Source organism: Lactuca serriola, chromosome 6, assembly GCF_051521515.1.
Source record: "Lactuca serriola cultivar US96UC23 chromosome 6, Lser_US96UC23_V15, whole genome shotgun sequence".
NCBI lineage: Eukaryota > Viridiplantae > Streptophyta > Magnoliopsida > Asterales > Asteraceae > Lactuca > Lactuca serriola.
The window spans coordinates 23871591-23898792 of NC_136413.1; the positions used below are offsets into that span (position 1 = coordinate 23871591).

General features: G+C 34.6%; 3 protein-coding genes across 6 annotated transcripts; 1 reads left to right on the plus strand and 2 right to left on the minus strand.

The window, feature by feature from the left end:
- Positions 1-6842: 6842 nt before the first annotated feature.
- LOC145057804 (protein ENHANCED DISEASE RESISTANCE 2-like) lies at positions 6843-12273 on the minus strand. Of its 3 annotated transcripts, XM_079005706.1 has the most exons (22): positions 12133-12273; positions 11633-12004; positions 11350-11424; positions 11061-11114; positions 10893-10958; positions 10624-10727; positions 10445-10512; positions 10237-10353; positions 10112-10152; positions 9919-10019; positions 9723-9818; positions 9542-9606; positions 9256-9327; positions 8772-9142; positions 8646-8679; positions 8414-8568; positions 8234-8335; positions 8102-8146; positions 7876-8016; positions 7708-7803; positions 7422-7523; positions 6843-7222 (listed from the first exon to the last, which is right to left on the minus strand). In XM_079005706.1, the coding sequence occupies exons 2-22, from the start codon at positions 11774-11776 to the stop codon at positions 7115-7117; spliced, it is 2157 nt and encodes a 718-aa protein (XP_078861832.1). In that variant the 5' UTR covers positions 11777-12004; positions 12133-12273; the 3' UTR covers positions 6843-7114. The 3 variants fall into 3 exon arrangements, with proteins under 3 accessions (XP_078861832.1, XP_078861833.1, XP_078861831.1); XM_079005707.1 differs by having other exon boundaries at positions 10237-10350; positions 11633-12226; XM_079005705.1 differs by having other exon boundaries at positions 11633-12226.
- A 5506-nt stretch (positions 12274-17779) lies between these two features.
- Positions 17780-23359, plus strand: LOC145057933 (uncharacterized). Of its 2 annotated transcripts, none has more exons than XM_079005851.1 (9): positions 17780-18984; positions 19107-19154; positions 19304-21196; positions 21333-21476; positions 21548-21645; positions 21753-22122; positions 22240-22452; positions 22579-22694; positions 22853-23359. In XM_079005851.1, the coding sequence occupies exons 1-9, from the start codon at positions 18031-18033 to the stop codon at positions 23250-23252; spliced, it is 4236 nt and encodes a 1411-aa protein (XP_078861977.1). In that variant the 5' UTR covers positions 17780-18030; the 3' UTR covers positions 23253-23359. The 2 variants fall into 2 exon arrangements, with proteins under 2 accessions (XP_078861977.1, XP_078861976.1); XM_079005850.1 differs by having other exon boundaries at positions 17783-18984; positions 22847-23359.
- Positions 23360-23881: 522 nt separating this feature from the next.
- Positions 23882-25918, minus strand: LOC145058819 (LOW PSII ACCUMULATION protein (DUF1995)). The gene is made up of 9 exons (XM_079006706.1): positions 25762-25918; positions 25422-25568; positions 25263-25310; positions 25121-25160; positions 24920-25020; positions 24636-24828; positions 24468-24566; positions 24244-24361; positions 23882-24124 (listed from the first exon to the last, which is right to left on the minus strand). Exons 1-9 carry the CDS (start codon positions 25831-25833, stop codon positions 24001-24003), a joined length of 942 nt encoding a protein of 313 aa, XP_078862832.1. The 5' UTR covers positions 25834-25918; the 3' UTR covers positions 23882-24000.
- Positions 25919-27202: the final 1284 nt, after the last annotated feature.

Below are 27202 nucleotides of genomic sequence, written 5' to 3' on the forward strand. Positions count from 1 at the left end.
AAAACTTATCCTTACAATCCATATGAAAACTTGTTGTTATCTATTCCTAAGCAATATCTCATAACTCCTAAGAAGTAGCTCAAGAATCCGATCTTCAAACTATGCGATAGAAATCCATCTATGCGATCAGATTCAGCATATTCTTTCTTTAAGTTTCTCCACTTTTTCTTTGATTCTTAAAACATCACCATGTGACCTAGTCACATCATGTATCAAGAATCTCAGAATAGAAACTTAACAGAGTTAGATAGTGGACTTTACCTGAAGTAGAGTCAAACTTATTGACTTTAACATCCTTAGGTAAATTTGGCAGCTTTGTGACCAATGCCCCTTCCTTTGGCAATATAAACATATGGACCCTTTGGTAAAGGTGCACAAGACTATCACAGACTTAGCTTTTCTCTTTACCATTTGGTCAACCGAGTTGACTATGGCCGATCCCTTTCCATTGGGAAGAGAATGCTTTTCTGGATATCCAATGTCATCATTGTCAATGTCCATAAAGTTTTAGGAAGTTGATCTTAGCAAATAGATAAGATCATTAAGGGTCTTGTCATAGTCTGTTTCATAGGTGTCCCAAAGGAACTCACTATGTGACTTAGAAAGTGATTGAACCACCAACTTTCTCAAGACTTTGACACCCAACTCTCCCGGCTTGTCAATATGTGACTACATCTCCAAGATGTGTTCACACCTAGACCTTGCCTTGCCAATAGGGCTTGAGTGACCTTAAACTTTTCAAGAACTTGTGGGTTAGGGAGATTAGTTGGAGGAGGAGAAAGAGGTATGATTTCCAAAGGACATCATCTTCATTAGGAAACCTTGTTTCAAGAGATTTGGGAAGATCATAGATGTCTAAACCAGACAACTTTTGGGAGATATTCAAGATAGTTGATTTCAAGTCCTTAATATGACACCCAATATGAAATATTAAGGCTAGGACCCAACAAACTATTTTATAACTTAGAAGAGGTATGCCGTAATCCAAGCTATAAAATATTTGAAGGTAGGTGAATGACGATTCACCAATTTCCACCAAGATAAACGAAATGTATTATTAGGTTTTAATTGGTTTTTGAAACTCCTAGATCTTTGAGATTCATTGAACTGTTCAATGGCATGTTTCAATCTCGAGTGTGCCCTTCAGGTTTTGTGACTGGGATGCCGAGGATCACAAAACAATGTGTGAAGTAACCACGCAAATTACTTGGTACCCTTAAGCGTTTACCCCTCAATCGATGTGCCGGTTAACCACACACGCTCCATCGATATTATGATAAACATTAAGTTACCCTTTGCCTACCTTGTTAAATACGAGTTAGTGTGCCGGTTAACCACACACGCTCCACTAACCGACTTAAACAAAGTGCAAAGTGTAATTTCATGGATTAGCACCTTATTCACATTTTCCTAAGTAACTAAGATTGGGTATTATTAAGAGTTTAGTTACTTAGTATTATCATTAATACTTTTAATGAAGGAGAATTATAGTCTTGTCAAACCCGTTCGGCTAACGACCCTCCACCGGTCAAGCAAGCGGTGGGTGAGAGTGGACACCCATTAAGTTGCCATTTTATAGGCAACAACCTTATACCCACCTTATAGACCGGCTTCGTGAATGAGGCGTACTAGCGGTAAGACTGACTTTACTCTTATACATATATATATATATATATATATATATATATATATATATATATATTATTAACTTATAATATTATAAAGTATAAGGGTTGAATTTTAACTTTTAAAATTCTAAGGGCTAACTTGGAATTAAAGTATTCATAAGTGAAAACTTTTCAAATTCCAAAACTTGAGGGCAAGTTTTGAAACTATTCAAAACTAATTAATTCCATAACTTATGTGTTTAAAGTAGTTTTAATCCAAAAACTCTTCAAGTTCCATAACTTGAGGACAAGTTATGGAAGATTTTAAACTAATAAAAGAACTAACTTTTTCTTTATTTTATAACTTATGGATTTAATTATGGTTACATATTTTTTCTTTAATGAAGTGACTCTTGAACTTCCATAACTTGAGGACAAGTTATGGAGTCATAAAAAAAAATATTCAATGACACAAGACTCTTCATTTTGTAACCATTGCCAACTTTTATGAATTTTATGAGTCTTTAATGTGACTCTTCATGTAACTTGAGGACAAGTTACACAAACACATTTTATACTCAACTCTTAGATTAAAATGGATTGAAAACAACTATTTCACTCAACATTTCTATTAATCTAAGCAACTCATAAGAACAAGATAATTCAAATCAAACTTTTTCATGTAATTAGTCTAAACCTTAAACTAATACAAAACATGAATCTATTGACAATTATCTTTGAAAATGGATTAACATGAACATTACCACATCAAAAACAAGTTTATGAGTTCAAAAACAACTTAGGGTAATGTTCCTAGTCCATTTCTAGCCAAAAAACTCGAAAATATGTTGTCTGGGGGTCCAACTCGTCGAGTGCATGAACCAACTCGGCGAGTTGGATCGAATTGATCACATTTTAGGCATGGACTCGCCGAGTCCTCTGATGGACTCGCCGAGTCTGATGATCAGACAACATCAAATTCGTTTTTTTCAGCTGTTTTGCAAGTATAACAAGAAAACAAGCCTAGGCTCTGATACCACTGTTGGGTTTTGAGCATTCTAACACTCCTAAGTGTACATGCAACCCTAAATACCTTGGATCTATGTTTTCTCTATTATACATGCAAATAAGAACTTCCAAGGTATTATCCTAATCTAGCATACAAAAACAATGACTATAGCAAGATAGAATACATACCTCTTTGATGTAGAAAGTCTTCATGAAGCTTGAGTGCCTAGTGCCCCAAGTGTGACACCTCAAATGGAATCACAATCATCAAAACACTTAGAATAGCTTGAGAGAATTCTACACTTCATGAAATCGGCTAGCCCTCTCTAGAATAATATTAGTGCCAATTTTGGTCAAGAATAAGATGCTTATATAGTTAGGGTTACACCATGTAAACCCTAATTGACATGGCCTTTCATTTCCATGATCCATGGGTACAAATACACCATGGAGCATCCATGGACCATCCTATGGGTTTTAGCCCAACTTGATTATCCATGGAGCATTAGCCCACTATACAAGTATGGATGATTTACACAATCAACCCATATATTTAATTAGTCTTCTTTTGATCACTTAATTAATCCTAGATTAATTCTTGATCAATACTAATTAAATAATCTTATTATTCTTATTATTAATATACTAGAACTTATAATATATTAATAACCATAAGTGTCTTATTTCTCTCATTATAGTCTATCCAAGTGCATGATGGTATGCAACCCAAATGGACCATGCCGGGTCGGGTCAAGTCTTACCAATTATAGTTATGGACTTAGACATTAATCCAACACCATCAAGACTCCATCTTTATGTTGAAAAAGGACTAAGGGACCTCAGATCTGACATTTCCATCCTTTGGAGTTGCATAACTCACCAATGGAGGTCTAAAATCAACCAAAAAGGGACAAAGAAGAAACCCTAGCTAGATCTAAAGATTAAAGAAGAAAGATCCAAGCTTTTTACCTCCAATAGCTTTGCAAGGTGCCTAATATGCAGGTTCTTGAAGCACCAACTCGTTCCAAGCTTGTTTATTCACCTCTTCTTCTTGGAAAGAACACTAAAAAGGCCACAATGCACTCTTTAAAGCTCAAGAATGGTCTCACAAGTTTCTCTGGAGTGCAAGGACGTTCTAGGGCAGTGGAGGCTCTCTAGGGTTAAGTCTAAGGGACTTAAGGGTGCTTAAATAGGTCTCATGTCCGAAAATTAGGGTTTTGGACCCCTGGCACGTACGCCCAGCGTACTTGCTGGTACGCCCAGCTCGTCCGCGTCCATCCTGCATAGTACGCTAAGCGTACACTTAAATACGCCCAACGTACTTAAAGGACCAATTAGGGTAAAATGCAATTTCTTAAGGGTTTCAAGACATACCAGTTTTAGGGCGTTACAACTTTTATATAACCAAAATGAATGAAAAATGGTTATATATAAAAACAAACAATTTTAATCAAGAAGTTGTCAAAGAAGACAAATATGTATTTTTCTTAACAAAAAGAAATTCATGCTTGTTTTCCAAAAACCAAAGATTATCAAACATAAAAAATCATTCTAACATATAAAAGATGGCTCTGAGTTTTGATATGAAATAAAAGTTTGTTTTTCACAAAAACCGGCAACGAAAGACTTTAAAAATAACAAGTTTATTTTTAGTTCATAACAAAACCACACCAACATGGATCCATTTATAGAGGTTAGAATGAAATAAAACCAACCATAACCATTTCACGCACTCGCGGCGTTGGCTGGTGCTATGCTAGGTGCTTGCGTGGGCTTGACCCACAGACGGATCCAATGTAGAGCCCGGGGTAGCCCGGGATACCCCTAGAAAATTTTCCAGTAGTGTAATACTTGTCCATTGTGACATAATCTACCCTTAAACCGAAATTCTTTAACAAACTTATTTATAGAATTAGCAGAATACCCCCTTGGACATATAAATTTTATTTATATTAAATAAATTGATTTATTTAATTATTATTATTATTGATATTATTTTTAACTATAAAAAAATGACATACCGAAAATCAAAATGGGCATTACACATCTTTTTTGACTCTTAAGGCAGCCATCGATATCGTATTTACCAACAACTTGAGTATGACGATTTTATGAACGGTACTTTGATTTGTAGTTGAGAATGTTAAGACTTTAAATGTAATTAATTACTGTACTCCTTTGCTTTAACCCTGGATCCGCCACCGGCTTGACCAATATTACACAATTTTATTTTTTAGATACTATCCGCCACTGGCTTGACCAATTCCTTTGATCAACTAAAGCCTTTGAAGGTCTATCAAAAGAAATTTTATATAAACCCACTAAAATTTCTTCCCCCATCAATGTGGGATAAAGGAAATTTGACAACTTGCAAGATTACCTTTATAATTTCCAACACGACGAAGGTTATAGAACTTAGAAGAAAAAATATAATAATAATAACCAACTTTCGTGATTTTGAACAAAAAATCCACATCATTTGTTTAAATTTGTAATTATCAAATAACCAACTTTTGTGATTTTGAAAATTCTTAATATCTAAGTAACGTTGTATAAAATAACCAAAAACATTATAATGTATTGTTAAGTAGATTAAAACATTACAAATGAAAGAAACATGGTGCAAATGGGTACTGTCGTCGTCGATGTGAAAAACAAGGTCCACATATTTCCTTTTTCTAAAAATAGGAAGAAAACTAGCATTTTCATTACATTTTGGTTGACTTGTGCATATTCCAAAAACTTAAAACATCCATATTTGAATCACAATTAACAAATGGGTCCACATGTTTAAGTTAATTTGCGCAAAGCCCCAAAACATGAACGATTCATCACTTTCAAACGAAAAACAACAGTTGATGCACCATGGAAGAAGATAGAGAGGTTGATATTATGTATAAAGGGATAAAAAGACTATTGCATTTTTTTCTGGACAATTAATTATATTATAGTTGGTATCAAACTAATAGTTAGATCCCAAAAAATCAAATAACCGTAACACTAAGGTTGTGTTTGACGAGATGCAACTAGCTGATAAAACAACTTCTTTTTCAAGCATTTTTAAGTTGCCATGTTTAGCAAACAAAAAATAGTTTATAAGTTAGCTTTTAAAGAAAACTATTTAAACTAGCTTTTGCAATTGCATGAGCTTTTATAAAATATTCGAAATATACTCTTAATTAATTTTAAAAACATATTCCTATTTTATATTTTAAACATAGTTTATCAACTAGTTTTTACTAAATGTCATTTTTTATTAACTAGCTTATAAGCTAGCAACTAGCTTTTCAGGAAACAAAGAGACTCTACAAGGGAACTCGGTGTTGGTATCCCTTCTTCATCTTCTATTTCTTCGGTTAAAGGAAATTCGAGATCCATAGAAGTTCCTTTAAGATCACACGTGATTAAAGGAGCCGAGAGGCTAATAATATTGATGACATGAAATTAGTAGCTATAACTTTTGGTTGAGTATAGTTGGAACACCGGCTGATATTTGGGAGGCCTCAACATCTTGGGTAATAAATGGATTATCGACCAATTAATATCTCACTAGTAATTAGTGATTGATGTCTATTGAGACTGATACTTAGGAGGCCTCAACATCTTTGTAATAGATGGACTATTTACCAATTAATGTCTTGCTAGCAACTAATGATGAACATCTAATGTCTACTTAAATAGGTTCGGTAGTAATAATCCTTAACACCTTTATTGAGACCGACTCAAAAAAATGTTTCAAGTTGAATATTGATAATTATATATAGGTGTTCTTACTAATACATAGTTGGTAGCAGCCGTTGATATTCATGGACAAAGTATGAAGACTCAAACAAGGGAGCTTCTTCAATTCTAAGTCTTACATGACTTGATCAACCATTAAGTTGGAACTTGGTATGGATGTGATAAATTCACCCATTCGGGTTTAGGAGAGCTTGATTGTAACACCCATCTTTTTGTAAGGTCGATGTTGAACACTATTGGTGGTTATCTTTATCTTGTACTATCAATACAAGGCATGTTAAATGTGACATCCATAATTTGACATACTTAAAATGTTACATCCTCAGAATGTTCAGACCTAAATTCAGACCTAGCACTTGTGGATTTTCCAAATGCATAACACACTGTATCAACTAAATAATGAAGTTTTGGCATTCTTCATTGTTTTATGAAAACAATCTTTGAATCGCTATGTATTAATAATATGACAATGGGGAGAGGAAACCATAAGCATGTAACAAGATCTGAAATTAAGAACAATGCCATTTACAACTTTGTATTGAACAGCTTAACATCTTCTTCTATGCAAGTACCAAATCCTAACTTGTTACAAATCTGCCCTTGTTTTTTTTTTTCCTTTCCATTTCCCCAAGTCTGCCATCAATTTGTCAAATATATATTTTTTTTTTACTTAAACAGGGCCTTACTCATTCATTGACAAATGATTTGATTAAGCTGTAAACACAGATTATAAAGTAACCACATTGAAGTTTGTATATTTAACTTGTGTCGGGTTCCAACTTTGGAACAATAGCAGATGATAGCTCTAAATGGGAAACACGAACAGCACCAATTAGTCTCTCTGGCAATTCGTCTATAGTGTTTGCCTGATAAATAAATAAATAAACATCACAAGGTAAAAATCTATTGTCTTATAAGAAAGTAATATTTCTATATATAATAAGAAAAAGATTATGAAAATAAGATGCTATAATAATTAATAAATAGATATTTCTTGTATTTAGTCTAAAAGGCAGCCATAGAAGAGTTGGAATTAAAGTAGAAGGTGAAAGGAGTTTAACAGACCTGTACAAGGAAAGCCATGTCCACAACAAGGCTAGTGATGGCACCAACTACAAGACCCAATACACCATTAGCTACAGTAGAAGAACCAATATCAACATCAACCTGCCAAAAAAAAAAAACATTTCAATTTTCAACAAAGTTAATGCATCCATAGGTTTCCAGTTTAAGTGGTTAACCCATTAGGTCAAAAAAGAAACAGCCCCTTAGTCTAGTCAGTGTTTCATTTTTTGAGTTAATGCAGTGATTAGGCAAGAAGAGAAGAGAGAGAAAAGGAGGTATGATTTACTTCTAAGTAATTGGCACCACGGATGTAGTTACAGTCAACTGCTTTTCCAAGTAAGCAAGGTGTGCTTCCAACACTCTGTCGTACAATCCATGACCCCTATAATAATCAAATGTCAAAGAATAAGTCAACAACTGTATAGTATCATGGTCAAACTTAAAAGTCAAATACCTTGGGGACTGATGGTATGAGCTTCATCCTACTATTACGAAACTCATCATCACCATCAACAAAACGTTGCACAAGAGACCCGGGTATTAATTCCTTTGTCACAAAATAGAAAACCATGCTGTAGTTTGTGGAACCAGGTACCTTCAACAGTAGAAAGACTCTTATTTCTTCCATACATAATACATAATACATAATACATAACATTACAAACAACATGATTACTTACTTGGAGATTGAACACCATGGAAAAATGCCCTTTTTCAGCAGCAATCTATACAGAAATAAGTATATAAACATGTAAGAATAAACAACCTGTAGAATTAACAACTTCACAGTTCACAAAATCACAACTACTTACTTGTGCTGCACAACCTGGGCGTCTAGCAACATGGTCCATTCGTTTGGTGTCTTTAAACCAGTCAACAGCAACAAGATCCATAAGATGTTTGCCTCCAGGCATCTTTAGATTAGATTTAAAAAGGGAAAAGTTAAGAGACGTAAGAGGAATGAAAAGATATACAAAAACTGTGATACAAACCTTTGATTTATCATAGCAAAAACGCTTACTACGCACTCTAAAGTTGTTCCCATCAGATATTCTCCAACAATCACGCCCATTTTCATTGTCATTTCGCCTAAGGTTGCCCGAAAAGCAGGACAAGTCCATTTCAACAATAGCTTCTTCTTCAACAACTTTAACACATGGATCCATCATATTAGATAAGAAAAAAAAACACTTTCTAACAATATATTAATGAATACTTTCTAACCTGCCCTTTTCATCTCCTGCTCAACACGATATGCCTGAAAACATTTTATATCCAGATAGATGTTGGTATTTGGTCTTCCAGTGAAGAAAACATTGTAATATAAATTAACTAAGCCTTATTCCTAACCTCTTCATCAGGGATTTGGAAGTCTTCATCTTCATCTGAGTATTCATCCATCATTTTTGCAGCATTATCTAGGGACTGATTTCGATCATGAATGGAAGTCATCTGGTTTTTATGTGTCTCCTTTGAGGGAACATTACATGATGCCATATTAACCATAACTGGAATTCTTGGAGGAACAGTCCTTCCATCTGTTTGAGCAAAATATTCCCGAAGTCCAGCAACACTATTTAACATTTGTAACAAACAATGCTGCTGAAATGATGACACGTAACCCACACCCCATCCCTTCAGATCAATCTGCATAAGATGCTGAACTTGTGTTCTTGGCCTCCCGTTTCGAGGCTTCAATGGAGAAATATTAAACCCTCCACCTAAATCAAGCTCACATACAAACACATAATAATAGTAAGCATTACAATATTACATAAAGGGATGCTAAGAGAAAAAGCCTCTAAGAGAAGTTTCAATGAAGGGAAAATTTTACTCTCAATATGAGCCCTAACATATCCTGGTTGTGGACCACAGTTTTCATGCTCCCTTGAGCAAAACAGCACAACTGCAAGATGACAAAAACATACATAAGAGAAGAATATAGGCTAAGCAGCAAGGGTAAAATGGTAATAATATAGGCTAAGCAGCAAGGGTAAAATGGTAATAATATAGGCTAATAATATAGGCTAAACAGCACAACTGCAAGATGACAAAAACATACATAAGAGAAGAATATAGGCTAAGCAGCAAGGGTAAAATGGTAAATGCATTTCACTCACCATAACTACCATCATCGTTTCGGCGCCAATATCGCACATAACAAAGGTCCCGTGGCCATACAAACCTGAAATATTAATTTCAATTATACAAATCTGTTAAAAGTATGAGAAAGCTTTCTGTTTCTTTATATAACCAAGAAAAAAAATAGTAATAATAAAATAAAAACAATAAAAGTATTACGTTGGGAACCAATCGAGCTGAAGCCTGTGATAAAGAATAGCTGTATGTCCATCCACCTCCTCAACTAGGCTACCATCCTGGAAACTACAGTCCCATCTGCATATGTTTAATGAATAAATATATCATGCTATGGAGAAAAGATAATTATATTAAAAAAGGAACAATAAAGCATAAATAAATTTTCAACAAAACTCACTCAGAACGTGTTCCATCCATACTCATTATAAGCTCAAATACTTCTTCACAACTGGCTTCCACAACACCAGAAGCCTTCATAGCCCTACTACAGCTCTTTGGCTGCATAAAAAAATAACATGGATTTTTTTTTCCTATTACAGTGTTGTAATTATGTAAATGCAAGAACAGAGATAGAAGCAGATTATCCTTACAAGAAAATCAACTTCAAGAAGCTCTTCAAAGATACGAAGTCCTGGAAATTTTAACAAGAGAAATCCCATTAATACCCATTACTCCATTACTTCAAGTAACAGAGGACTTAATAAGACTATGTTACCATTCTGGCATTGAAGAAGCCTCCAGTGTTTCCTAGAAATTGCTTGATTAGTTGCATTTTGGCTTGCTAATGTAGAACTTTCTTGAGTCCAATCCAATATAGATTCAGGAGGACCTGCTAATGCCAGATAAAGGAGCTATAGAAAGGTAGAAAAGCATGCAAAAGACTGATTAATATTATATCAAACAAATGAAGAAACCAATTATACCATTTCCAATTGTTGTTCTTCGAAGTAAACTTGGATTTGAATCATCTTCATCTTCAGCAGCACTATACCTATAAGGAACAGCTAGAACTATACTTAAAGAAACACGAGATAATGGCTATAAAGTGTAAAGATGTGTAATATTAACAATCAAATGCAGAATACAAGTGAAGTTTACTTACTGACTTTCCTGATCTGATGAGGAAGCATTTCTTCCACTATCCATTCCAGATTTATATTCAAAAGACTGATATTTATTCCCATTAGCAGCTAGGGACTCCTGATGCTTCAAGTCATTTAAAAGTCAAAGATGTATGTGATCAGTAGGTGGAAATGACAAGACTTGATCATACATACATGTCAAAGTTTTTCTTGAGATAAAATGAACATTAAAACAATAGCTAGTAAAGATCTGGTTATACCAATAATATGAGTTTGTAAGAAAAGATACCTGATCGATAACAGATTCAATTTTTTCTTTCCAGATAAGTGCCTCTTGGATGTTAAAAGCTGCCATCTATATACAAAAGAGACAATTTATTCAACACCAAACAGTTACAAATTAAAAATGGTTCCTTTTCCTTATACATGAAGAAGAAAGGGGAAAAAGATCACATACAGTCATCCGATGGTATTTCTCTTTCTTGTTGTATATAAGCAAAACATACACCATCTGTTCCCCCAAAAAACGAGTGAAGTAAAATTAGCACAATATGCCAACAACAGGAAACAAACTACTTCATGCTCCATTACTGAAAAGACAACACTACAACATGGCATAATCCTTCTAAACTAGCAATACAACCAAGCTTCAGAAACAAGACACGTATCCTATAAGCTCCAAGATATTTAAGTTCCAATCCACATATCAATAAATACATTAAAAAGGTGGATTAAAAGAAACTTACAAGTCCTTGTTGGGTTTTTAACCCTCGGTCCTCCACTCTACAGTTGCCATCGATAACCAATGTCTTGATTGGAACCTAATGAAACCCACAGTCAAATGTAATACAAGTATAAATACATTTCATCTGCTCCAACAGGTAATGCTTCCAACTAAAATTCACTACGATTTATTAAACGCAAAAGCCTGATTACTGAAGAAACAACAAACACAAATGCAAAATTGTAAAGCATACAGCATAGTGCATGCATTCGGTAATCCAATTCAACTTCACTGTTGATTCTTACCACATTATCTTGAGGCTTCCTCTTGTAATAAGCAAGCAATCTCGATTCCAGCACAAAATACCGCATATGTATGAAAGATCTCCCGATTTTCCTCCTCCCATACCGCACCATCCACCCTTCATACACTACTTTCGAATTCGACATCTTAATCTGCGTTTCTGATCCTCAATTATCAATAACCACTAGTCATTGCCTTAAACCCTTCACCCCAAAACTTAATCAATCACTATACGTAACGTAATCATTTAAGCCCATAAACCTAAACCCCACACTCCAAAAACTCAAGAATATATCTCTTCAAAATCCAATCAACATCATCGATCTGATGAACCTAGATATTCCGGTCAAACTAAGACATAAGTCAAAATCGGCCTGCAAGGTTGGGTGAAATTGACAAAATATTTGACGTTACTATTCGGTGGCTGACGTATAGGAACAAATAATTCGTATGTATGTGTGTGTGTTGGAGTGTGTGTAACTTGAAGGAGACGAAAACATACGATCAATCTTTACTGTTCACGGCAGTTGATGATGTCGGTCTGCAAGCAGTATGTAGTGTGGGGAATATGAGAGAGAGAGGGTCAGACCATGGGATTATCAAATGGAAAATACTTTGATTAATTTTACTTCATTTGAATTATCCAAATTTTAGTGATTTCCTAAATAGAAAAAAAATTCTATTTAATTATTGGTTTAATATCAAAAGTCGTATTTTTATAATTTTTTTTCCTGAGTAACTACTATTTTTTTTTTTTTTGGCTCTTTTTGCATGTTTTTTATTATTTTTTAAAAACGAGTTAAATATAAGGCTTTTTTTTTGGAGGGGGGTTTAATGTTTTTTATTTTTTTTTATAAAGAATCAAGAGTTTTTTTGGAAAAAAATAAAAAAAGTTGAAGGTTTTTTTTTTAGAAAAAAAAATGTAAAATCTTTTTTTTGGATTTGAATTATCTAAATTTTAGTGATTTGTATAGATAGAGAAAATATATTTAAATATTTGTTAAAAAATAAAAACTATTAGTAAACAAAAAAAAGGATATATATGAAAAACTTATTATCATAGTTTTACAAGTTTTGTGTAACTTCGTCATAATTTTTTATCATTAATATAATTTGTGTAACAAGATAACATGAAATCAAATCGGTATTTGTTTCAAATACTTGTATTTAGAATATTATGTATATGTTTCATTAACTTATGATGCCACTTAGAGAAAAAGCTGAAATTTTATGAGCAATTATTTGTATAACAAGATAACATGGAATCAAATAAGTATTTCATTTTTTTGTAGAAAATGCAACGGTTTTTTGTCCATAACCTATAATCAATTTTAGTTTATACACAACATCAATTAAGATATAATTATACTTCAACTATATACAATGTTAGAACTTTGAACCTCATCTCCACACTAAAGTTCGCTACATGTAGGATGGTTAACTTTCATGCACATTGGTGTTGGTGATTCACATTCACTAATATTGAGCATACATTATGAAGGTCTTTTTGTTCCAAACCCCCCTACCATAGACATACCATACAATCTTAAATTTTAATGTTATTGATTATGTGAATATGGCCTACAATGACTTTGTTGGTTTTCTTCATGAAATAGTAAATGATGGAATCTACAGTGTGTATTAATGTAATCCAAGCAAGCCATTGTGTAAAAGGCTTAGGTCCTGTTTGATTTGGGTCTGACCAGGTCTGGTCAGACAAAAATAGATGACTCGGTCAACTCAATGTAGGTCAGTGTGTTTGATATGTGCAATAAAAGCATGAGACTCGGTCAACACCCTCTGACCCAGTACGTGATCTGAAAGTAGCTGACTCGGTCCTATTTGTTTTCTTTACGTTTTTGCCCTTTGCATTACAGATCCATTAACATTCGGCACCATAAAACCAGTCATATACATGCCACGGATACAAGAACTAGGAAACCCACCACAAACACTGCAACCCTTTTCATCCATTTAACCCCAAACAAAAAATTGTGTCTTCGTGAGAGAGAAAGAGAGGGAAGCATCCTTTTACCTGTTGATTGAGTCTAGGAGGAATGAAAATTGTGATCAATCGAATAGAACAAGGATAAGAAGAGGGTGGGGTATTTTGGTAATAATGTTGGATTCCACCATTGCCATCCTTGGAGGAAGCTCCAGACATTTGTTCACGGTGGTTAACTGGTTGTTCTTCCCATAGGAACGAAACATAAGCTGAGATTTGGAGCGATGGTGTTATCATGGTCGATGATTTAGGAAGAAGGCATGGAACTTCTTTGAAAAAGAGCCGTAACTTTTTTTAGAGATTGGGTTGGATCCCATTCTCTCTCTACAATTGTGAACGAAATGAAAAGAGATAGAAGAATATAAGGTGTATTAATTTATTATTTGAGGTTGTTGCGTGTCCTTTTACTCATGGTTCTTGACATAATGACATGGCCATTTATATTTGGTTATTATTGTTTTTAAAATAAATAAAACTTAGTTTTGTATTTATTACTCAAAACTTTTAATTTTTTTTTAAAATTAAAACTTAGCTTTGTATTAAACTATTAATTTAATAATGTTCGGCGAAATTAAATTCGTACGAAAACAGATATATTTTAGCCGACACAGATACAAAAATGTAAATAATCATTTTCCTCATTCAGCATAGCTAGTCAAAAAAATAATCAAACAACATAAACTTGGTCGAATATAGATTCAGTCAGAATTTCTAACCCAGTCAGCTCTTAACTAGGTCAGCTCTAACTCAGTCAGTAATTATCAAACAACCCCTTAGACTCTTGCAGTGTTGTGATTTTATTGTGATTTCACAAATGTTAAATGCTTAGAATGACAACATGATTTCTTATGTGAACATGTCAAAGTTTATATTGTTATATTATAGTTCTATGCAATAACATATGATTGTATTCAATATATTCAAGTTTATGTTTACACAAGAACATACCATGACTTTTGTGTGTGATTGACTTGCATAAAAAAATGGTGTTCATAAATACATTGGTGTGATGTACATGCATAATGTCTAAACACATAATATCCTAAATATGGGATAAAGACTTTCACGGGCTACTACCTCGCTTCACAAAGTAGAGGTCTAAGATACCTTCATAGGTTGATTTGTTCTCCATATTTGGTAAGGATGATAGAGCGACACTATTTGAGTAATGCATATGTGCTCATATCGGTATAATATATAATTGATTGACCGTATATCAATACATAAGTAAGATCTTATATCAATACGGATGCATGATGCGAATACACGTAAGGTATCATTTGTGTGTGATCATACATTACATATCTAATATATTGCATGAAGTTTTTTTTTTTTTTGAACAAAAATTTTTATCAATTGTTTTGATAGACTTATTATGTTTAAGCCCATGTAGCTAATGAGCTATTATTGTCTTACATATTATATGTTTATTTCATGCATCTCGGATTCAGGTTCCAAAAATTTGAAGACTTAATCATATGGAAAGAATATGTTGATCATAACTTGAAGAAAGATTTTTTATAAGTAAGAGTGAAGCCTTATATATGGACTTCGTTGTGGACTTAATTTTTGTATTTATGTAACTTTATTATGATTGTGTATATGAAGTTGTAACATCCAAACTTGGATTATTATTATCGGGAGTCGGGAGAAAAGGTTTTTGTTACACCCCATTACTTAAAAAACCAATAAAAACAAGGTGGTAAAGACAAGTTCCTAAAAACTATCCTACTAACCCAACACTAAATTGGAATGAATTGATAAAAAATAATTAGCATACACTTAATTGGAATGAATTGATAAAAATAATTAGCATGAGATTTGAAAATCAAATGGAATTGAAATACATGTTTGTTAATTATTAAGTTGTAAATGGATATGATCTTTGGTATGTATGAAAAAATGACTTTGATAATTTATATATATTTATAACTTATATTTTTAAAAATAAATATTTTAAAATATAGCTTACAAGATAAAAAATAATAATGACGTATAATAATCTAAACTGCACTAGTGTTATAAGTTGATATTTTTGTAAAAAAAAATGTAAAAAATAGGATATGATGCTTCCTTTAAAGTCAGCCCAAGCCCAACCAAAGCCCAAGCTTCCCCATATGATCTCGTCCCCCTCCCTCTACCTCCACCTCCACCTCCGCCTCCGCCCCCTAAAGAGTAAGTACAGAGCCTGGAGTTGAACTCACCACCTCCAATGGGAGGTTCAGATAGAAGAAGAAAATATATATGGGTTCTCTCATCGCACACATCACAATGGTCATCATTTGTTGGTATAGGCCCTTTAAAACACACACGCAACACACACTACTCACATATGATGTGAACGAAAACTTGTTCTTTATATTCAATAAACAAAGTTACAACTAATGCAAGGAAAGCTACTGCTATATATACTACTCTAACTATGTTATCTAATCTAGTTAATAGATCATAATCTCGTAAACTTACTCCTAAAGTAAAGCTAGATATGGGAAAAAAACCCCATGAATCGGTCTTACTTTTGAACAAGTAAACAATTCTTATTTTCCATGTTTATTATTTGTGGATATCATCCATCAGTTACCAATACCCTAAGCTACAGGATCATGACCCATTGACCCATAAACAAAACTATTGAACCGTGATCCAATGACCCGTACCTGTGACCCGATAAATAAACGATTAACCCAACAATCACCACCTTAATCGTTTATTCACACTTTTCACTCACAGCAGCATTTAACCACTTTCTTTTCGAACCAACTCGATTCTTGACGTTTCCCAGACACCCGACCTCCACCTCGGTCACGTCCAAAGTTATCACCAAATCCCGACTTTTCCCGGACACCCGACCTTCACCTCGGTCATGTCCAAAGTCCTCCATACCCGGCTGTTGTTTGTCACCACACAAAATCCATTTTTCTCCTAATACTTCTGTGAAACGAGAGTCGTCTTCCACCGATCAAGAAAACAAAGCAACCCGCTTTTACCGTCTTCTTTCACATGCAAAAACGAAACAAACCCAAAGCCACCTGCTTTGACGGATCTTTTCTTTTCGTTTTCTCCCGCAACTTCGGTAACTCTCTCCATTTTCCGGTGACATATCCACAACCCGCCACTGGAATCATCACCTTGTCTTGTTTGTGATAGCCCCAACATTTTCCGATCTAACCCGTTCCTATCGAGAGTCCTCTTCCACTGGTCAAGAAAACAAAGCTCCTACTTCTTCTGTTTTCTTTTACGTGCTGTGAGCAAGCCAAATCAAAACCCAGATGTTCTGATTTCTTTCCGCTTCTCTTTTCTGCTTCTGGTTAGGCTCTCTTTAATCGGGAAAATTTCTGATCAAGGATAGAGACTGCATCTTTGCGGTCTTGACTTTATTTGCGCCTCTACTATGAAAGCATCCTCAACAGCTATCTGCTGCCAACTCCGAGATCGAACCTCCACAATAAACTGTAGCCACCTGCTGCACACGGCGATCATTTTTCTGCCATCTATATTAACTAGAATGTCCGGCCGAGAAACCGTTGCCAAACACCCCGATTCCGTTGTGATGACAGCCTTGCACCCGAAGGCTCCTCCCCTTCGAAAGTCGACTCTCAAACCGGCCCTCTTTTTAAACCGCTCTGATACCAATTGTTGGTATAGGCCCTTTAAAACACACACGCAACACACACTACTCACATATGATGTGAACGAAAACTTGTTCTTTATATTCAATAAACAAAGTTACAACTAATGCAAGGAAAGCTACTGCTATATATACTACTCTAACTATGTTATCTAATCTAGTTAATAGATCATAATCTCGTAAACTTACTCCTAAAGTAAAGCTAGATATGGGAAAAAACCCCCATGAATCGGTCTTACTTTTGAACAAGTAAACAATTCTTATTTTCCATGTTTATTATTTGTGGATATCATCCATCAGTTACCAATACCCTAAGCTACAGGATCATGACCCATTGACCCATAAACAAAACTATTGAACCGTGATCCAATGACCCGTACCTGTGACCCGATAAATAAACGATTAACCCAACATCATTGCCTCATCGATTGATCCACGTGTCCCAGTTCTGGTCATCACCGACCGATTCGATTATTCACTCTTTGACCGTTGATCCAATACGACAAAAGTAGGTAACTGTCACGATTTGTCGGCTACATACATAATGTAGTCATTTTTTGGCTGCCTTTTAAATCGTTGACAAATTCAATTCCATGGGATAAAAGGAGCTACGGATGCACGTGATTGTCTTTGCATTATCTAAATGTGTGTTCATGACCCTCATCAACAGACAACAGTCTCTTCACTTTAGTTTATCCACAACACAACTTCACTTTTACTTACAAATTACAATACCTTCTGTAATTTGGCTACCAATTTGAATCGTCATGTCGATCCTCCAAAAACCAGATGACATCAGAATCCTCCAAAAACTAGATCAATTTAGAATTCCATTTGAAGGTATAAAACAGGCAACCAACAATTTTGGTCCAGAAAATGTCATCGGACTGGGTGGTTACGGGATGGTGTATATGGGAGAACTTGTACACTCAAGAACGCGTATAAAGATTGCAGCAAAGCGGGTTGATCGGAGATTTAACCATGGAGTAACCCATTTCTTAAACGAGATCAAAGTGCTTTCTTCATATAAACATGTAAATATCGTCTCTTTTATTGGCTTCTGTGATGAACATGATGAGAAGATCCTTGTTGAGAAGTTTGTGGCATACGGAAGCTTGGATAACTATCTAAGTAGTGCAAAGCTGAATTGGATGAATCGCATCCAAATTTGCCTTGGTGCAGCTCATGGGTTGAATTATCTTCACAATGGTCTTGAAGGCCATACTGTTCTTCACCGTGACATTAGGAGCAGAACCATTCTGTTAGACACAAATTGGCAACCAAAGATAGGTGGTTTGGGCCTCTCCATGATGGATCCGATGCTTCAGATCATTAGTGATGGTTTTGGTGCAAATGGGTATGTGGATCCGATGTTCTTGAAAACTGGGATTATAACAAAAGAATCAGATGTATACTCCTTTGGGGTGGTGTTGTTTGAAGTCTTATGTGGAAGATTAGTATATGAGACAAGTGAAGATGAGAAACAATTTCTGGGTCCATTGGCTCATCAGCTCTATGAAGAGGGGAAATTGAATGAGATCATAGATCCATTTCTAAGGGAACAGATGAATCCGGATTCCTTGGAGACCTTTTCAGCTATTGCATATCAATGTGTGGAAAAAAGTCGATGGCAACGCCCATCAATGTTTCAGATTGTGCAAAAACTTGAACAAGTCTTGAGACTTCAACAGGAATTTGAGAATGCATTGGCTCTTCAACAAGTAAGTTAATTTTGCATTTATTCATTTATTCATCATAATAAATGAATAAATTCACATCTTTAATTAAAGAATACTACAATTTCACATTGATCTTATTTGTATATGGCTGGTGTAAATGTTAGGTTGCACAAAGTTTGAAAGGAAAACAAGAAGACGAAGACTGCTACAAGGTAAAGAAACTTATCATTCTATATACAATGGCAGGAACTAATTTCTTCCTGGAAAATTTGTTCGAATGTTGTATGTATGATACATACACACATGCATACATACATACAAGAGCATATGACTTCTTTATGATGACTTTTCAATCGTGCAGGTGAAAAACTTGGAACACATGAAAATTCCATTAGAACAGATAAAGCTAGCAACTCGTGATTTTCATGATGATTTTCTAATAGGACGTGGTGGATATGGGAAAGTGTATAAAGCAGATCTCTTCCATTTTGATGTACAAAAATACATCAAAGAAAATGTATATCGAGAAGTTTCTATGATTGAACTCTCAGGCTTCGAAAGAAGAAAAAGCACAGTTGCCATTAAGCGATTAGATCGTAGATATGGACAAGGAACTGCAGAGTTCCTACAAGAAATCTCAGTGCTTCCTTATTTTAAGCACCAAAATCTTGTCAAACTTGTTGGCTTCTGTGATGAAGGTCATGAGCGTATTCTTATCTCAGAGTATGCCTCAAATGGAAGCCTTGATAAGTATGTTTGTAAGAACAATCATACATGGGCACAACGTCTACAAATTTGTCTTGATGCTGCACATGGACTTGAATTTCTTCATAATGGTGTTGGAGAGTATCATAGGATTATACACCGTGATATAAAGAGCTCAAACATTTTGTTGGATCGAAATTGGGTGGGGAAGATCAGTGACTTTGGGTTATCAAGAATCGGGCCTGCAAATTTACAAGCCACCTTTGTAATGACTCAAGTTGCAGGAACACTTGAGTATGTTGATCCACAATATCACAAGACAGGTATGTTAACAAAGGGGTCGGATGTGTATTCATTTGGAGTGGTTTTAGTTGAAATATTAAGTGGAAGGTTGGCGTATTTTCCAAGGTCCAAAGATGACCCTGAATTTTTACCCCACATGGCTAAACGTTGCTTCGAACAGAATAAGATCATTGAGATTCTTGATCCTAAGTTAAAGAAAGAATTTGAAAAAGGTTCTTCTTCCACTTTTGATGACGAAATTTGTCCGGATTCAGTATTTATATTTGCAATAATTGCATATAAATGCTTGCAAGAAAATCGAGATGATCGCCCAGCAATGCCAGAAGTGGTGGAAGAACTTGAAAAAGCATTAAAATCCCATGTAAAAGGGGTGGAGAGGCTAAGAACTTCTCTTGATGCAATTAGATTTGCTACAAATGACTTTAGTGATGTAATAGAGCAAGGAGTACATCACACTGAGTATAGAGGAGAACTTTCTCATTCCAAGGGACACCATGATGTTATTGTAAAGCGGCTTAATCCTATAGTTACTTCAAATGGAAACAAATTTTATAAAGAGATCACAATGCTTTATAGTTATAGCCACAAGAATATCATTCCTCTTTTAGGATTTTGTGAAGAGGCACACGAGAGGATTGTTGTTTTTGAGCATATGGTTAATGGAAGTCTGAAAAGGCATGTGAAAAACACAAGTCTAACATGGAAACAACGCCTAAAGATATGCATTGATGTTGCACATGGGCTAGCTCACATTCATAGTGGTGCTGATACCCAATATTCAGTTCATGGAGACATAAAAAGCAGTATCATTCTACTAAATCATGACTGGAAAGCTGTTATTTCTGATTTTATCATACCCAAAGGTGTAGGGACATTAGGTTATTATGATCCACTCTATGCAACCACAGGAAATTTAACCCAGAAATCGGATGTCTATTCGTTTGGTGTGGTTTTATTTGAAATCTTATCAGGGAGATTGGCAATTGAAACACAAAATATTGATAAGAAACAGTCAATCCATGGAGGTGAAGATGATCGAGTGATATTTCTTTCACAGTTGGCTGTACAATGCTTCCAAAACAATCAATTGGAAGATATTATCTTTCATGATATGAAGGGAAAAATTGATGCAAAATCTTTAGTTGTTTTTTCAACAATTGCCTATCAATGTTTGCAAGAAAGGCTAGAGGAACGTCCAACAATGGCAGAGGTTGTAAAAGAACTTGAGAAAGCCTTTGTATGTCAAGTAAGTTCCTTCATTTTCATGATGAAATGTTGTTCATGATTAAGTAATGCTCATAACCATAGGAAGTAAATTTGTGTGATTCTCCAAGCATTAACTGCTTGTAGTTCTAATGTTTTAATGTTTCACCTGTACACAGGATGAGTGGGAATGGGAGCAAAAGCTGCCTAGAGATTATGAGAAAATAATTCATGTGTCAAATTATCCGATATCAAATCTAAGCTCCAAGAAGGATCTCCATTCCCTCCTTTCTTCAGGAATTCTCATTCCCAAAGAAAAACTGGTAATTCAATCTTAACCTTTTTTTCTCTCTCTCACTCTTTTACCACTTTTGATGTTCTTATTTTGTAACAGTGGTTTTCAATAAGCATGAATGGAGTGAACAATGTAGTGATCTCAGCAACAAAGTTTTCTTACAAAAATGTGAAGTGGAGATCTATACGAAAATCAAGGTCTCTCTCTTTCTCATTCATTAGGTTCCGACTTTGTTTCTTTAAAACATGTGATCAGTATACTAATTATAATATAGGGTCTTTAATGTTATAATATATCTGTGTAGGTTTGCAAAGGTTGCAAAGATACCAGATCTCTCAAATCTCAACATCCAAATCAACATAAAAACTCAATTTTTAACCCCTGGGGTCATGTATAGAGCTTACCTAGTATTCAAGTTTTGTGATCGAAGAAAGGTTTCTAGTAGACCATTATACGTGAATCTAAAATACAAGAAGTCAGACGAAACCTTAAATGCATATTTTGCAGAGTGGAAAACTGGAAGCAATTGGCTTACAATTGAACTGTTTCGATTTTGGAATAATGATAAGGAAAGTGCTATTGAATTTGATGTTCTTTTAGAGAGCTTTTCTCGTTATTATTGTGGAAGTGGGGGAATCTTTGTTGAAGGCATAGAGTTTCAGGCCATTCACCATGTAAGTCAAAGAAGGCATGCATCGTGATTCGTGCATGTATGTATGTATGTATATGTATGTAAGGAGAAGATGAACAAAATATATGCTATATTGACATAGTCATGCCATTGTATGCAGGTGGATGCTAATAGTAATGAAGAATTAAATAATGAAAGAAACATAGGACCCTTGAAACCAATGTCAAACATGGATTTGGTTGAACAAATGACAATTGATCATTGTCAAGAAATAATCAACCGGTCTGAAATTGAAAATAATATCCGAAGCTCCTCCAAAGAGGAGCTTCACAACCTTCTTTTCAAAGGAATTCTTATTGACAAGGGTGAAAAGGTTTGATTCTTTTTTGTTTTTAATTTACCGAAATTAGGTATCATCACAGATTTTGATCATATATATGTATTATATATAAAATCCTTCTGGTTTGATAATGCAAATTTGAAACTCTATGATGAACAGATATTTTCACTAAGCAAAGAGAACTGGAAGAAATGCCATATGCTACCCGCAAAAGCTGTTATATATGACCATTCAGATGTGAAGTCCTACAAAATAAAACTTCAATCCCAATTGAGGTTTGCTTTTTGAGTCAAATATCATAAACTCATCTTTATTTGATCTTTGTTGGAATGATGTAATTACATGATGACTTAATATATATATATATATATATATATATATATATATATATATATATATATATATATATATATATATATATATATAGGTGCAGATTTGGAGAATATGTTGAGATTCTCTCTCGCCATGAATTACGTATCAAATGTGACATTGAAACACAAATGCTCTCATCAGATACAGCGTATGCTTGTTTCCTTATGTTCAAGCTTTCAGAAAATTGTGGTGGGCTCAAATGTCCGGTGAAAGCAAGGGATTTACTACCTTACAAAAAGGAAAGAACCAAAATTATTTCTTTCAGATCCCCAAACATAGTGGACTTGGATAAAATTAAATGGATTCCAAAACAGAGGGAAGATGGGTGGATGGAGGTCATAGTGTGGGAAACCATCTCTTCTGATGATTCTGATTCTATTTCTATGGATTTGAAACTCATAAGTTTTGAAGGAACTATGTCTGGTCTCATGGTTTGTGGCATTGAGTTTCGTCCAATATAGAACACAATTTATGTAACAGCATTTTTTTATTACTATTGTATCAACCAACACTCTAATTGCTCTAATTGTGCATGGATCTTTAAGAGATCATTTTTTTGTCGTTTGAATTTGATTACTTATCAAAGAATGAAATGAGTATACCAACGTTTCCTAACATAAAAAGTAGGAAAAAGTTAATTTTGCCCACCAACTTTCCATATTTTTCCAGAATGGTTAAGAAAATATTGTTCTTGCAGTAAAATTGGTTCAAAAACTCCATTCATGGAAAGCTATTCAGATTTGTGATTTGTCATAAAATGGTTCACTCAGGCGTGATTCTGGGTGATGATCCCTAATTATGGATGAATCACCTACATACAAGTCCCTCAAAGCTCACTGATTTTCACATTTTGTACTGATTGAAGTGGTGTAACAAATATATTTTTAAGATTAAATACAAGGATAGGATAGGCACAGATTGAGTTCCAATAAGCCACAAATATATTTATCAGGTTCCAAGTTAAACAAACAAACAACAATGATCTGTTTGTAAGAAACTATGAAAAACTGACTTGATTAAACAAACAACAAACAGTGGCTTATAGCATATAATTAAACCAGTGAACCGATGTATGACTCATGAAAGAGGATTGCAGCCATAAGCAATTGAAATTTCACAAATTAAAATCATTCAAAAGATCTCTACAAGCATGAAGGATTTCCAGAGTTTGACATAAGCACACAACTTAGCTTAGCTTACAACTTTTAATTAAGCTGCTGAGGGAAGAATATCCAAAGCAACCTCCTTGAGGGTTGGCATCTCTTCCTGCTGATGCACACACACATATCGACTTCCCAATCTCCTTAGCACCTTCCATGGGCCCGGGTAACACCTAATTGAATTTTTATAAAAAAGAAATGTGCTTCAGGGTGATGAAAAACAACAAGTAATCAACTATATATAATTTGAAGGTTTTGTAAGGAATCTCTATTATTATCATTTGCTGCAAACCTGAAAAGGGCTCCCCCATTGCGACCTTTGAAATTATGGATGTAATACACAGTTTCCATCACGGGAAAAAGAGTCTTGGAAAGTTGAGCAAGTTTTGGATAGAAGAATGATGGGTAATCTTGTTTTTAAACTCAAGGACAACAACAAGAAAAAAAATAGTTATCAATCTTCTAAGCTAGAAAGCTTTTAAGAAATAACCCTAAGAATTAGAAAGCCAAGGATACAGCCTGATCTGATACGATCAAGTTCCCCATTAAATATGATCATCTGCCTAGCAGTGGATGCCACTGCTTCCCTGTAAAGCTCTTCCACAACAAGCATTTCTGTGTTCAAAAATTATGGCAGCTTAAAATACCTTCTGCTAAATTTACAATGGAAGAAAAATAAAATACCATTGACATTGAAATAAGGATAGCCGACTATGAACAGCTCATCTTCTTCCTTAACACGATCAACCATTTTAACCTTTTCAACAATACCAAAATCTTGAAAAAATGAGGGCTTTGTTAGATAATCCAATTTGAAAGAAGCACCTCCGAATACTGATTTTCTTGCAAATTGAACTTCATTAGCCTCTGGGAAAAACTGCAAGTTTTGGTGCATCAGTTTCCAACATATATATAATATAATATGGTGAAACAGATATTAGAATTACATAGACTGTTTATTTACATACTATTCTGGTTTTTGTAGCCTTTTCTGGTACTACAAGAAGGTCACAAAATTCACGAATCAATTGCATACTTCCAGTCATTTCAATACCACCTTCACCATCGCCTAACATTATATAATTTAAGCTCAATAGTCACACTAATGGACATGAATTGAAAATTAAATAAAAAAAAATACAAAGAGGAGCTGTTGAATAAGAAAAAACCTGGCACAGATTCCAGCCCAGCAGTTGGAAACTCAATCTCCTGAGGTTGAAAGTTGTGGAGTACAAACTCTATAGAAACTATAGACATGTAATTTTTTGCATCTTCCATCCATAAATAAGAATAAGTAAAGAACTAACTCACCATCAACTGTATTCCATCATTCAAAGCTATCTGAGTTGCTTCTTTTGCCTGTTAATCGCAGATTTAAATTCAAATTCTAGATACTAAATTGTTGTTATGGATCTATGTCAAACAAACAAACAAATTTCAAGCACTATTGTTCAAATCCAACATTCCAACCTGATCAAGAAGTTCTTCATAATCACCAGGAAACGGCACATCAAACGGAATCGAAGAAGAAACTGACCTAACACCAAACTCAACATCTCTACCAATCTTGTTCATCGCCACTCTTCTTGAGCCCCCGAAGTTCGAATTCAAATTCACCTGCAAGTTAGCGTTCTAAAGTTTAGATTTTTTATCCAACATTCTCCAATATCGACAATCTATAAAACAAAAAGCGGAGATGAAAATGCCCTAGACTGGCTAAGTTAGTAGATAAAATCGCTTGGTTTTGTGAATTATGGGGAAATTGGGAACCGATCAAGAGGATATGTGGACAGGATGAACATTGACTTACCTGCTTGTGTTGAAGAACAGAAGGGGCAGCAGTTGGTAAGCTGAATGCAGTTGGGATAGTGGATAACGGCATTTTGAAACCAAGAAAATTTGTGGGTAAGGGAGAGGTCCGCTGAACCAAGTTTTTCCAGCTCAGTTGTTCAAATACGAACGGTCCGGAAACCTATTAAACCGGATGTTTGCTCGAGTCTTCGGACATTACAAAAGAAATTAAATATCTTCTTAATTATTCTCAATATTTATTCTTCATTGAATATGTTACAATTTATTTTTCTACTACATTTTTAGATTAAGGCAAATATAATAAACTTTATATTAAATTTATTAAATATGATAAGATAAAAAGGATGGTAAGAGAAAAAAAATAAAAGGATATTTAATTTCTCTTATCACAAATAAGTGTGTGTTTATTTGTAGTTAATAAACTTGATTATATATATATATATATATATATATATATATATATATATATATATATATATATATATATATAAGATGTATGTTTAAATGAGAACATTTTTAAGATTGAAAGAGAACAAATTTGGATCATTAATTTTTAAATATTAAAACCACCAGACAACTGTTGGAATCTTATAACCAAAGAACCGCCTACACTTGTCTCCACATTGGAAACCACTCGGCTACCTCTGTCTCTTCATGCTTCTCGATTTGCTTGCCACCACCTCCCCATGCCTCACTCGTCCCCTCACCGGACAAAAGTTTCCATTAGGACAAGCAGTTCACGTTCGAGCTCTCAACTCGATCCGATACACTTCATCGCAGATTCAGAGAAAGAGATGGAAGACTGGATCAATTCGATCGAAATCTCAATTGTTCAGTTGTCGAGGTTTGTCACGATCTCTATCTCTTAACAATTTTATTTGTAAAATTTGGTACAATGCTCGTTCCTTCAATTGCTTAGCGACATGGATTTCGACATCTGATCATCAGAACTGGATCAGTAAACAGCAAAATAGAAGAAATTAAAATCGAAATTGGTATTATCTAGTTGAATCGAAATCAATTTGACTCCAACTTGGAGTCAATTGATGGAAACTCAAGTGGGGTGGTGATTTGAAGAAATTAACGGCCTTTTGTAGATGAGATTGTTTCAATTAACCAAAGAGGAACAACAGTTCATAAGGAATAAACAAGATCGTGCCTAAATCAAACAAGTTAACACCATCTGGATGGGAATTCCGTCAACGACCACCGCCAAAATCTGGGAAGCAAACTAGAACGTCAAAGGAGGGTGAGCATAACAATAACGAGGTCAGACAGTAAAATCTGTTAAAGGTATAACCATAGAATTATGGATCGTAGTTATTCCTTTCTATTAAGGATAATGTTTTTGAATTGAAAATTACTGATCCTCCTGATAAGAATCGAGCTAATTTGTAAGCTAATTTTCACTCTGATTAGGAAAACAGTGGACCTGATCT

Coding starts and splice junctions, on each gene's coding strand:
- LOC145057804 (XM_079005706.1), bottom strand. CDS start 11,776: ATGTCGAATTCGAAAGTAGTGTATGAAGGGTGGATGGTGCGGTATGGG. Junction 11,425..11,632: donor GGAAGCCTCAAGATAATGTG/GTAAGAATCAAC, acceptor GGGTTTCATTAG/GTTCCAATCAAGACATTGGT. Junction 10,354..10,444: donor AAGAACAACAATTGGAAATG/GTATAATTGGTT, acceptor ATCTGGCATTAG/CAGGTCCTCCTGAATCTATA.
- LOC145057933 (XM_079005850.1), top strand. CDS start 18,031: ATGTCGATCCTCCAAAAACCAGATGACATCAGAATCCTCCAAAAACTA. Junction 21,646..21,752: donor AGATCTATACGAAAATCAAG/GTCTCTCTCTTT, acceptor ATATCTGTGTAG/GTTTGCAAAGGTTGCAAAGA. Junction 22,453..22,578: donor TTATTGACAAGGGTGAAAAG/GTTTGATTCTTT, acceptor TATGATGAACAG/ATATTTTCACTAAGCAAAGA.
- LOC145058819 (XM_079006706.1), bottom strand. CDS start 25,833: ATGCCGTTATCCACTATCCCAACTGCATTCAGCTTACCAACTGCTGCC. Junction 25,311..25,421: donor ATGAAGAACTTCTTGATCAG/GTTGGAATGTTG, acceptor TGCGATTAACAG/GCAAAAGAAGCAACTCAGAT. Junction 24,362..24,467: donor TGATCGTATCAGATCAGGCT/GTATCCTTGGCT, acceptor TTTAAAAACAAG/ATTACCCATCATTCTTCTAT.